The sequence below is a fragment of the Cottoperca gobio genome, chromosome 24, assembly GCF_900634415.1.
Source record: "Cottoperca gobio chromosome 24, fCotGob3.1, whole genome shotgun sequence".
Classification (NCBI taxonomy): Eukaryota; Metazoa; Chordata; class Actinopteri; order Perciformes; family Bovichtidae; genus Cottoperca; species Cottoperca gobio.
Genome location: NC_041378.1, coordinates 8,142,858 through 8,156,433, shown reverse-complemented (window position 1 = coordinate 8,156,433; position 13,576 = coordinate 8,142,858). Strand labels below are relative to the sequence as shown.

Below are 13,576 nucleotides of genomic sequence, written 5' to 3'. Positions count from 1 at the left end.
GGAAAGGACAGCGCCACAGCTCCCTGAAAAACAACATGGCATACAGAGATGTTGCTATAGAAACGGAGAGAGAAACCATGAATACACAGTCAGTTCCTGCGAGTTCAAATGCCCCTTTTTGTCATTCACAAAAGCAATAGCAAAGAAATTGATTAAGGCAATCTTGAATTATTACCTCTAAAAATGGAAAGTGAATTAAAGAGCCACCACAGTCTCCACACTGCTCGGGAAATGTGTATCTACTTTCACTTAATTTCATCATCCCTCAGTGTGGGTCCATTTAAGAATCAAATATTTTCTTATTACTTGTGGGAAGTGGAATGCACAGGCAATCACACCACCCACACGCAAACACACACACACACACACACACACACACACATACATACATACGGCCCACTGTCCCCTTGTTTTCAAGGTTACACCAGAGTTCTTCTGTCGCTCATAACTCATTTGCGTCCAACCACCAGCCAACAGCTGCCAATTAACAAACAGCCTCTACGTTAATACACACACGTCACTGCCAATTAGAGTGTCGTGTGATCCTCTCTCTCTCTCTCTCTCTCTCTCTCTCTCTCGCTCTCTCTCTCTCTCGGTGCGACACGCTCACACCCATCCACTATACCTGATGCACAAGAGGAGGAGGGCGGGTTTAGGGGTACGGAAAACAGTAAATAACAGCTAATGTTTTAGATGGGGAGGAATGCACCGGGCAAGAGAGAGAACAGTGCAGTCAAGAGGGAATGTTCTGTGCCAGGAACAGGGCTTTCACGATTAGCTTCGTCATGCAGTTACAAGGGTAGAAACAGGAGTTGGCTAGATGAGGCCTTACACTTAAAATGCAGGGAGAAATACACACATCACGCACTAGCACACTTTTATGAGCCGAAGCGATACAGACATTGTGTTCTACTTATGAGTGAAAAGCGGAGCAGCACTAGGTGGAAGGATTTATATTCAACATTGTGTAGGTATAAACAAACTACTGTTAAAATGTCCTCGTGTCTACAGCATCCTTGTGTCTAGCATCTTTGTACGAGTCCAACTCGTGATTCATATGTTGTATAGTCCTAATTTAAATCCAGTATCATAATAAGAGGGAATCATTTCCTACAAAGAAGGATTTTAATAAACTAATTGTCTGCATCAGGGTACAAAAGCTTTAGAGCAGGAACGGATTACTGCAGCATGACTTTGCACATGCACACACATACAAGCAGGCACAACTAATTCCTCTCACCCTGCTATCTTGTGCACACACACACACGCACATCCACACACTCTTATACACGAACACACCGCATAATAATAATAATTTCCTTCATGCAGCAGCACACAATTGAACTATTCATTATTGTCAACCATGAAAATAGCATAGTGCAGTAATGAATTAATGTATTAATGTCCACAGCCACTAGATGGCACCCTCTTCCCTTTCATTTCCAATTTAGCTTCCCATTCCTCAGCTGGTCAGCTGACTCTGGGGGATGGAGACCAACTAGATGCACTGCAAATACTAAGCAAAGATAAAAGGACACTTACTTTACTACAGCGTTTGACAAAGAAGGACTTGATTGATTTACAGTTATGCATATCAGAAGCCAAGCCATCGGAAATATATTCACATCAACCTTGGGGATTATGGTAATCGATACTCACCTACCCATGCTGCATTTTCCTTATGCAACACTTTATCTTGGAACTGACTCTTGTGGGCTTCCATCAGCAGGAATATATCAATTAACCAATCAATCAGTAGCAGTCATACAATCAATACAGTGACCTTCAAGAAAACAAAAGATTTGCGGAATATAATCAGGCAACACTGCAAGTGAGATGGCTTGACATTCTCAAATGCACACAGCCTTTATATTGTATTATGTTTTATACAGTGTTAACACAGGTTATACACGAAGGTCATAGATGTGTGCAAAAATTATATTTTTTAAATATTGCATTTCCTGAAAGTTTGAACATATTTGGTCATTTTTAAAACAACATTACAAACATTAGCAATCCAACTACTTATAGTTCTTAGTTTCATATTTCAAATGACATAAGCAAGAGGCAATAGCACTTGCAGCTCTGAATCAGGTGTTGCAACAATCTTCTGGTGAGGTGTTATATCATCAAGTGCAGGCTACGATGTTGTGATTAAATGAAGAGCGTTCAAACAGACTTGTTGAGAGGTGTTCGCTCAGGAGACTTGAGACTGGAACTGGATCATCATTTCTTCTTGCCGGCACTCTTGACACGTTTGTTGTGCTGCTGGGCGGCAGCAGAGGTGGGGGTTGTTTTTTCTAGAGTTGCCTCCTGGTCCTCCTCCAGAACTTGTTTTGCTTCTTGTACCTTTTTCACGGCCGCCATCTGATGGCTGCTAAATGCCTCACAAGCATCGAGTAATTTCTTACGACGCTGCCTCGAGGCTGCCTGGAGACAAGACAAGGGAGGCAAAGAGAAAGACGTTACAGAATGATGTCTAACCTGAGGGGAAGGAAGCTAACAACGGATCTCCCTCACTCTCGTTTACATTGATAGTCTGATGATTATTGTTGTCTGCATCTTCACTTTTAGACATCACACAGTCCCCTCTCTGTCTCCACTGACCTGCATGTTCTCATACATCTCCAGCTGGTGTCTCATTAGCTCCTTCCTGTTGAGCTCCTGCCGTTTCCGGTGCTCCAGCACATTGTCTCGGACCAACCGGTAAGACTGGATCTTTTCCAAGCGCTCCCTCTGCTGGATCTCTTCCCTTTGTGAGTCCATCAGCGCTGGGCAATCCTTTTGGAGTCTACGGACGTACACAAGGACTTGATTTATTACGGGTTTACATGCTTATGAAGATACTTCCCTAATATTCGTAATTGATTGATGAAGATGTTAATGAACATGTGAGGAGGTTGATTGGACACACTCCAAGGTCTTGGACACACTCCAAGGTCTTCATGTAGAGCAGGGGTCTCAGACTCGCGGCCCGCTGGACGATATTTTGTGGCCCCCTACTTGACATCAAAGTTTAGTGTTAGTGTGGCCCGTGCGAGTCGTTGCCTTGGGCGTTTTATATTTGTTTTAATCACTTATAGGCTACCATAGCTCAGGCTTGTGACAGCAACGGTTTTTTTTTGTCACCCAGCCCGTCATGTCTTTCTCAAAAACTGCCGTGAAGAGAAAGGTTGGCGACGAGCACAGACAATTTCAGGAAAAGTGGGAGACGGAATATTTTTTTGTTGAGCACAGGGGCATCCCGACGTGTCTTATATGCACAGAGAAAGTTGCGGTGCACAAGGAATACAACATCAGACGTCATTACTACTCATTACTAGACATGCTGAGGAGTATGCAAAATACCAGGGAGATGAGAGAGAGGACCGGGTCGCCAATCTTAAAACATGTCTACTGAGGCAACAAGATCTTTTCAAGAAAGCAAGCAAAGAGAGCGATGCGGCAGTTGAAGCTAGCTACGTGGTGAGTGAGATGATTGCTAAGGCGGGAAAGCCATTCAAAGACGGCGAAGTTCATCAAAAAGTCCATGTTACAGGCTGCAAGTATAGTCTGTCCGGTAAAGAAGGTCTCAGTTAAGCAACATCAGCCTTTCAGCCAACACAGTGGCAGAGCGCATTTCTGACCTGTCGGGTAACATATACGATCAACTGCGTGAGAAAGCTAAACATTTCCGTGCATACTCAGTCGCTCTTCATGAGAGCACAGACATCACTGACACTGCGCAGCTCGCAATGTATGTCCGCGGTGTTGACGACAATTTTGAAGTGATGGAGGAGTTGCTCACAGTGATTCCAATGCATGGCCAGACCACCGCTCAGGAAATATTCCGCCAGCTGTGTGATGCCATTGTGGATGCCGGTTTACCATGGAAGAGGTTTGCTGGAATAACAACCGACGGAGCGCCATCAATGACAGGGAGGAGAAATGGACTGGTGGCACTTGTTCAAAGAAAACTGGGAGATGAGGGTGTGGAGGAGGCCATTGCTCTGCACTGCATTATTCATCAGCAGGCCCTTTGCAGCAAATGCCTGAAGTTTGACAATGTGATGTCTGTCGTTGTGAAATGCATCAACCATATCAGATCCAGGGGCTTAAACCACCGCCAGCTCCGCGCCTTTTTGGAGGAAATAGAGTCAGCATATGAGGATGTGTTCTACTTCACCGAGGTACATTGGCTCAGCAGGGGAAACGTCTTGAAGAGGTTCTTTGAGTTGAGAGCAGAAGTGAAAGCCTTCATGGAGAAGGATGGGATGGCTGTTCCTGTGCTAAGTGATCCCAAATGGCTCATGGACTTAGCTTTTCTTGTTGACGTCACACAGGAGCTGAATGTACTGAACAAGAAATTACAAGGCCAGGGGCAGCTGGTCAGTGCTGCCTATGACAACGTCAGAGCATTCTCCACAAAACTTGTGTTATGGAAAGCCCAGCTCTCTCAGACAAACCTCTGCCATTTCCCAGCATGCAAGGCACTCATGGATGTGGGCACACCATTCAGTGGTGAGAAGTATGCTGATGCCATTGTAAAGCTACAGGAGGAATTTGATCACAGGTTTGCAGACTTCAAGACACACAGAGTCCAATTTTCAAATGTTTGCTGACCCCTTCTCCTTCGATGTGCAAGATGCCCCTCCTGTGCTTCAAATGGAGCTCATTGACCTGCAGTGCAATTCTGAACTCAAAGCCAAGTTCAGGGAGGTGAGTGGAAAAGCAGACAAGCTTGGACAATTTTTGAGAGAATTGCCCCCCACCTTCCCTGAGCTTTCCAGGATGTTCAAGCGGACCATGTGCCTTTTTGGGAGCACATATCTGTGTGAAAAGCTCTTCTCCACCATGAACTTTAATAGGTCAAACTACAGGTCCAAACTTACTGATGAACATCTTCAAGCCATACTGAGGGTCTCAATTGCTTCCTCCCTCAAGCCAAATGTGGCTCAGCTGTGTAAGAGGAAGCGCTGCGAGGTCTCTGGCACCAAGGAGTAGGTAAGAGAAGCATATGTTCTGAAGAACCGTTATGTTCTGAACTGTTATTACTAAAGATTGAGAAAATTGGATCAGTTGTACTTTTTTTTGGAATAATAGAAACCCTTTTTTTGTGGAATATTTGATGCTGGCCCAGCCTCACCCAGAATCTACCTCCAGCGGCCCCTGATGTAGAGGTTTGCGTGTTGCTTTGTCTTCATGTAGATCAGGGGTGTCAAGCATGCGGCCCGGGGGCCAGAACCGGCCCGACTAAGGGTCCAATCCGGCCCGCGGGATGACTTTGCAAAGTGTAAAAATGAGTTGTTTTGATCATAAAGTAAAATACTGTTCCAGATACCCGTGACGAAATGTTTTGTGCCTTTGTAGATACACTGTGATCTGTAAGTTGTAATGCACATGTGGAAATGATAAACTGAGGCATATTATAATGGTTATTATGCTTTGATTTTACTGGTTCGGCCCACATGAGATCAAATTGTGTTGTATGTGGCCCCTGAACTAAAATGAGTTTGACACCCCTGATGTAGATGTTCCTTAACGTATAGCTCTAACTAGAAATGATTGTGCATGTTACATAAGCATTACTTAACTTACCAACCAATTAGTAATGCTCTTTGTGACCCTTATTGTAAAAGCTGGATGGTGAGTTAGCGTTACTTAACCATGTATAAGCACTATTCACCTGATTTCACAATTTCACAAGTTTTTAGCAAAACCCTAAACACTTTAATAATATCACATTTTTTGTAGCCCACATTTAATTTATATCTAATAAAGTTCGTTGTTATGGTCAGTAGAAGGTGCTCTAACAGCATACTGCTATAAAGGAAAAAATATTATATTTAGATTAATTTAGTTGACAATAAATGTTATGTTTTATAACCAAATGCATTGTTATGACTCATTCACTCCTTGAGACAACTGACAAACTTCTGATCTTAAAGGATCTCTATACGGCATTCATAGCACATCTATGATTGAGGGATTGCCTCCACACAGCTCTCAACATGATCTCACATCTGGAATAAATCACGATGAATTAAGTTACAGCTGTAAACGTTTGCGATGGTTTCAAATGTACAAGGGTCACAAAGAGCATTAATACAGGGTTAATTATGGTTAAGTGACGATTCTTCGCCATCCTTATGCATTTATGAAGTGTTAATTAAGGGACACATTTTCCCATTTACAATAAGGAGCATTAATAAATGGACAATTATGGTTAAATAAGGCTTATTTACCATGCACAATAATGTATAGGTTAAGCTACACGTTAAGGAATATTTACATGAAGATGATGGAACAATCACACCTCTACATGAAGATGATGGAGTGTGTCCTACTGATTCTCAACCTTTATCAAAAATAAATCATAAGTTGGTGGATGGACAAGTAAGTGAACTATCATTACCCTTAAATAAATATTTAAAAAAACAAAGTTTTGTCTTAATTAAATGGCTGAGCTGCGAACTCCATGACATACATGTTAATAAACATCAATTATTCACGGATTTAAGGTAGTATCTTAACATGTTAACCCTTAATAAATGTTAACAAACGACATTGTTAATAGTTACTTAATGTTTATTATTGTATTATTCATTTTTAGTTACTATTTTTTACTGTATTAATAAATGTATTTAGCATTTTTATAAATGAATGCATTAACTATTGTTACCACTACTAGTGATATTGTAAAGTGTTACTGAAAAGGTTATTGCATTTTAAAGGGTTATTTTGTGAGATGGGACAACTGTTAATGTTGACACAAGCAGGATGAATACAAATGGGACTGTGTCTGATAAATGCAGAGACAGGCAGAGGAAATGATGGACACAATCCCACCACTTATCTCATATCCAGATTATTATCTGAGAAGTCTATTTGGTTCGGTTTGTAACCACCATATTTTGGGTATTTCTCTATTAAGAATTGAATGACATTAAATGACATTTGTGTGTGTGTGTGTGTGTGTGCGTGTGTGTGTGTGTGTGTGTGTGTGTGTGTGCCTCAGATGACTCCCAGTCATTTCTCTTCTTTCTCTAACACATGTTGACGGACTAACTGCTTCACTCATTCATTCCATGTATGTGAATGTGAAAGTCTCTCCTCTTTCAACCCACACACACACACACACACACACACACACACACACACACACACACACACACACACACACACACACACACACACACACACACACACACACACACACACACAGAGGGAGGAATTCAAAGAGAGGTTATAAGTGCTAAATATGGCTGCCTATTTAGTATGATGACCTTAATGAAGATGGGCGGTCAGTGGAGGTGATGCTGGTGCTCATTTGGTTTAATGAACAATGCCCGGTTCAATCTCATTCAAGGCCTGCATAGAGATGGCATGCATGAGTATGTGTGAGTGTGTGTGTGTGTGTACATGAGTGTTAATCTAAAACGTGCCCTGTGGTGCGCCTTTGTGAGAAAGAGGTGTAATGCAGACTAATCAGAGTCCCCTAATAGACTTCTCCTTGGGATCTCTCTCTCGGCTCGGATTGCAGGCCACACTGTCAGCAGCCATTAGCAGCTGGACACAGACACATGTGCGGCCACCCACACACGCACACACACATGCACGCACACGCACATGCACACCCATACACCCATAGCAGGAAAGGGTGGAGGGGTGATGAGAGAAGGGCAAATCTCATCGGAGCAACGAGCTCATTGGAATCCTGAAATAGCTATCTAATTAACAGACCCAAATATCAGCTCATTTATCATGAGAGGGACGGACAGAGGGAGAGATGGAGGGAGGAGAGGAGAGGTGGTGTGAGGGGCACTCTGAGGGGAACCGTGGAGGGAGACTCTTCCCTTCAGATCACTTGACAAAAGTTGACATTTTACCTATAGACCGTGGGTGCTTAAGACACGAACAGTAATATTGTATTTAATGTTGCTGAAGATAAGAGCTCTGTGTGACATTACTAATTTGAAGCCAGATTTACTGTGGAGCTGTTGTATTGCATCGTAAAATGATGTAGATCAAGTCAGCCATGAAACAGATGAAAGAAAAAACTGAAAAGAAAGAGCAAGTAAACCAGAATAATACAGATTCTCTCACTTTCAAGACAACACACTGTACACTTGATTTCTACAGCCACATATAAGATGTGCTGTACACTAAATTCTTCATGGTCCCACCATATCCTTATTACATACCTCAGCCATCATTAAGTAAATGATGGTGGTGTGACTCGTGACGTAAAATTGGTTTACATTTCTTAGATTTGTTCTTGAGGTTATTTTCTCCATTTGGCCTCCCCTTTAATGGCTTTACATTACACAGTAAACGTCACTGTCCTTTGGAGTCCAAGCGTTGCCCTTTCAGGCCAGCCTAAGTGTACAGTCTTGTAACACTGCTGGTCACTGCACCAATGGGAGCAAAGGTCATAAACGCAGAAAAATCACTAACAATATCCTGCAGACACCGCATGAGCCAATCTATAGCAACACGCATACTGAAAATACACAGACATACGCACACGCACGATCCCCTTGTGGAAACCAGGCCTTGCAGCTAAGACTTAAATCAGGCACATAAAGCTAGACAGCAGAGTGAACTATATTAGGCAACTGGAGTGCATACAAACAAGACTTCAACGGGTGGGGGGGGACGGGACTGCATTTAGAATAATGCAGTGAGATGATGAGTGTGTCTTGGTTGTTTATGTCTTATCATCCGTTGCAGCCCTCTGTGCACAGATATGAATGTGTCTGTTGGAACAGTGATAATTCTGCAATGTATAGTTACGTAACTATAAAACTGTGTTGACACATTATGATGTGACGATCTGCTCTAATCATCATTCTATCTTTATATGCTGTTGAATAATAATAATAATAATAATAATAATAATAATAATAATAATAATAATTCCAAATGGATGGGAAAAGAATGAGTGTGGCGGAGCACCTGATGAAGGGAGTGTAGTCCATGGGAGGATAGGAGCATGAGGCATCCGTCAGCTCTTCATTGGATGGATCGAGAGAGGTGCCGGGACCAGCTTTAAGAAGAACCAATCAGAAAATGTCTCATACTGTATATGACAAGTAGTGCAAGAGTGCCCAAATACATATGTATATTTAACTGTGTGTGTGTGTGTGTGTGTGTGTGTGTGTGTGTGTGTGTGTGTGTGTGTGTGTGTGTGTGTGTGTGTGTGTGTGTGTGTGTGTGTAATACAGTACCTGGCTCTTCGCTTTCCGCGTCATCTGTAGTAGTTTCATCACCTGCTTGATGTTGGAGTTGGTTACAAAACTTGAGACGAGACTGTAAAGCCTAAAAGACGGCAACACATTCAGACTGTAGTGCATTTCTACATTTCATTAAAATAAATTCAACTGATGAGTAATTAGATCACAACGTCTGGGTTACCTTGGCACAGCGGCCTGGTTCAGCCATGAGCCAGGCTTTTTTAATCGCTTTAATCTGGTCCCTTCTCTCAGTGTCCTTCGTCACCTCGATGCTCTTCGTATTGCTCTGGTCACTGACCACACGCAGAGTCCAATTCGCCTTCGTCAGGTCAAGGCTCTGCACAAATATGTACACACACAAAGCACACACAGACGAAAACATAAAACACACGCTCAAGCACACGAACATCCCAGTTGAAGGTCACCGTACAACACAGTGTCACAGCCGGCCTCCATTATACGCCCTGTTCAGCTCTCTTGTCTTCATTGTTAAAAAATGTTTATTTATTCAGCGATCATTATGTCCTCTGCCTCCACCAATGTGTTCCCATTGCCGGAAAGAAATATTCAAAATGGAAATGTATTGATGCTGACCACTATTGTAAAAATCTGCCTTTCAAATGTCGGCCTTTAGGGTTTGACGTGTAGCGCAGGAGAGAATAAAAGGCACTTATTACGTGGAATAGACATTTCTGACTACGAAACCAAGACAATTGTAGTGAGAATTATGCACCATGAGATATGAGGTATGTGAGAATTATCTCTTATTCAGTGTAAATACACGCAGCTCATCCTGGCAGTTGTGGGATTTGGTTGGTGCCAGTTTCTCTTTTTTCTCTTCTCATTTTTGTTAGTGTCTCAAAGTTGGCTGATAACGAAATATGTACAGTATATCTCAAAAGTGAGTACACCCTTTAGATTTTTGCAAATATTCTGTTATATCCTTTCAGGGGATAACATTATCCTACTGAAACTTTGATATAACTTAAAGTAGTCAGTGTGCTGCTTGAATAACAGTATAGATTTATTGTCCTTTGAAAATTACTCAGTACACAGCTGTTAATGTCTAAACAGCTGGCAACAAAAGTGAGTACACCCCATAGTGAACATGTCTAAATTGTGCCCAAAGTGTCAATATTTTGTGTGACCACCATTGTTATCTAGCACTGCTTTAACCCTCCTGGGCATGGAATTCACCAGAGCTGCACAGGTTGCTTCTGGAATCTTCTTCCACTCCTCCACGACGACATCACGGAGCGCACGGATGTTGGACACCTTGCACTCCTCCACCTTCCTCTTGAGGATGCCCCACATGTGCTCAATTGGGTTTAGGTCTGGAGACATACTTGGCCAGTCCATCACCTTAACCTTCAGCTTCTTCAGCAAGGCCGTTGTCATCTTGGAGGTGTGTTTAGGGTCATTATCATGTTGGAAAACTGCCCTACGGCCCAGTTTCCGAAGAGAGGGGATCATGCTCTGCTGCAGGATGTCACAGTATATATTGGAATTCATGTGTCCCTCAATGAAATGCAGCTCCCCAGTGCCGGCAGCACTCATGCAGCCCCAGACCATGATGCTGCCACCACCATGCTTGACTGTAGGCAAAACACATTTGTCTTGGTACTCCTCACCAGGGTGCCGCCACACACGCCGGACACCATCTGACCCAAACAGGTTTATTTTGGTCTCATCAGACCACAGGACATGGTTCCAGTAACTCATGTTCTTGGATTCATTGTCTTCAGCAAACTGTTTGCGGGCTTTCTTATGCATCGGTTTCAGAAGGGGCTTCTGTCTGGGGCGACGGCCATACAAACCGATTTGATGCAGTGTGCGGCGTATGGTCTGGGCACTGACAGGCTGACATCCCACTTCTGCAACCTCTGCAGCAATGCTGGAAGCACTCGCACGTCTATTTTTGGAAACCAACCTCTGGATATGACGCTGAGCACGTGGACTCAACTTCTTTGGTCGACCCTGGCGAGGCCTGTTCCGAGTGGAACCTGTCCTGGAAAACCGCTGTATGATCTTAGCCACTGTGCTGCAACTCATTTTCATGGTGTTGGCAATCTTCTTATAGCCAAGGCCATCTTTGTGAAGCGCAATAATCCTTTTTTTCAGCCGCTCAGAGAGTTCCTTGCCATGAGGTGCCATGTTGTCCAGCATTCAGAGAGAATTGTGCCCAAAACACCAAATTTAACAGCCCTGCTTATCATTTACACCTGAATCCTTGTAACACTAACGAGTCACATGACACCAGGGCGGGAAAACAACATCATTGGGCACAATTAGGACATGTTCACTATGGGGTGTACTCACTTTTGTTGCCAGCTGTTTAGACATTAACAGCTGTGTACTGAGTAATTTTCAAAGGACAATAAATCTATACTGTTATTCAAGCAGCACACTGACTACTTTAAGTTATATCAAAGTTTCAGTAGGATAATGTTATCCCCTGAAAGGATATAACAGAATATTTGCAAAAATCTAAAGGGTGTACTCACTTTTGAGATATACTGTAAATAATGACATGTTGGATTAAAAAAAAAAACTGAAAAAGAGACGACAGGAGTGAGTTCAGCAACAACCTCATTATATTTGGATGGGAATCTATGAAGAGGAGTTAAGTGTGCACTCAGCCTCCGCACAACCTCCTCTCAAAAAGGTTAATATTACTACTTTTGCTCATTCTGATCAAGTTTTACAGGTTTTACCACCGTACCATGTCTAAATATGGGATACTGTGGAAAATACACTTTGGAAAAGACGTATGTAATTTTGTAAGGATAGCAAAAGCAGTGCATGGCCTTTAGTCTGAGGGAATATTGTCTATTCAATAGACACTATTCCCTCAGACTAAAGGCCATGCATAGACTCTATTGCATTTGACCTGGCTAGAATTTGTTTAATGAATGGTTTTCACATGTAGCATTGTAATGTCATTGCGTCTTGCAATCGAATAAGAGTATCCAATCCAATAAAAAACTAAAGGAACGTAACAGTTATTTGGAAATGCAATTTGGCAGATATGATGAAAAGCTTTTCAGAGCTGTCCTTGGCTGCAGTCAGTGAATAGATTATACTCCCACAACTCCCCTCTGAGTTCATATACAAAATAAACATCTTTGTGTAAATACATACACTAAATATATATTATTTGCTACATATATATATATATATATATATATATATATATATATAAATATATAACTGTGTCTGTACATAATAGTCAAGTGTTTAGATTTACCTATGTTTTGCTTTATTGTCCTTGTTTATCTGTGTGTCCATTTCTGACTCAACTCCCTCGTATGTGTACACTCTTACTTAAGCAATAAAACTCATTCTGATTTTGGAGTCATATGAAATATAGTATAAACATAATAAAATAATAACCAATTTGCAGTTGACAGTGTTTTGGTGATTTGTTGTTATCTGTGCTGTAGTGAAGTATTACCGCGTCCTGCCTGGAGCCAGATTTAGAGGTGGCAGCTTTGCGTTTGGCTTTAGGTGTGTCAGATTTGTGCCCTTGATGTTGCGGCGTGTTGATGATGGATGAGCGGTTCGAGTCCTCAGGCTGGTATACTACATTTTGCAAACAGAGATTACGCAGAGTTACTTTTTCTATCACCACCTACAACGTCAGATGGCAACATCTGTACTGGCAACATGGTGTTAATTGCTACGTGATGTAAAAACATGACGATTATCACTAAATATTCTACAGTAAGAAGGGATGTTAAGCATTTTCATTTTGCCTTAGTGTTATGAAAACCTTTAAAAGCATACAGTACATGTATTTAAGTAACTATATAATACAGAAACAATGGATACCTGAGAGCATTTAGGAGTGTGCAAACATACTTTACATGCTAAACGACCTTCTGTGCTAAACTTCCTTCATCAACACATACCATTAGTGTACATTCATCCTCACAATGAACCTCAGCTCATGCACATTCTACTCGACGACATTAAAGCTCGTCTGAAGTGGGAGTGAGCAAACACTGCATGTGTTGTGTGGCCACATGCGTGCTAGATGGCACTGTTGCACTTTATAGCTAAAGTGAACACAATCCCCCGCTTAGATGAAGCATTAACTATGGGTCTCACTCCTCTGAAATAGAGAGGCGTAATAATCCATCATTTAGCTGACACCCTGCCATTCTGCCCGAACAGCTTTGGTGCATGCTCATTGAATGACTCTTATCTCGAGTCGTACAGAGATTCCACGTTCAAATTGGATCTGAATTTCAATCTGAGTTGTAATTTTAGGCTGATACATGTATTGAAAACGGATTTGCTGCTGGCCAAACTTCAATAGAATTGATCAAAAAAGCTTTTGTTCACCGAGAATATAAAGC

General features: G+C 42.1%; 1 protein-coding gene across 4 annotated transcripts in view; it reads right to left on the bottom strand.

Moving 5' to 3' along the window:
• Window positions 1–950: 950 nt before the first annotated feature.
• The window catches only part of adgb (androglobin), a 44,620-nt gene continuing 31,994 nt past the window's right edge, over window positions 951–13,576 (bottom strand). For 3 of the 4 annotated variants that reach the window (XM_029462689.1, XM_029462690.1, XM_029462691.1), the window contains 6 exons: window positions 12,670–12,797; window positions 9,397–9,552; window positions 9,210–9,300; window positions 8,938–9,028; window positions 2,608–2,791; window positions 951–2,430 (listed from right to left, as the gene is read on the bottom strand). In XM_029462689.1, the coding sequence (XP_029318549.1) occupies window positions 2,227–2,430; window positions 2,608–2,791; window positions 8,938–9,028; window positions 9,210–9,300; window positions 9,397–9,552; window positions 12,670–12,797 (854 nt within the window). In that variant the 3' untranslated portion in view covers window positions 951–2,226. Of the gene's footprint in view, window positions 2,431–2,607; window positions 2,792–8,937; window positions 9,029–9,209; window positions 9,301–9,396; window positions 9,553–12,669; window positions 12,798–13,576 lie in introns of those variants that run through there. The other variant, XM_029462692.1, reaches the window with a different exon arrangement.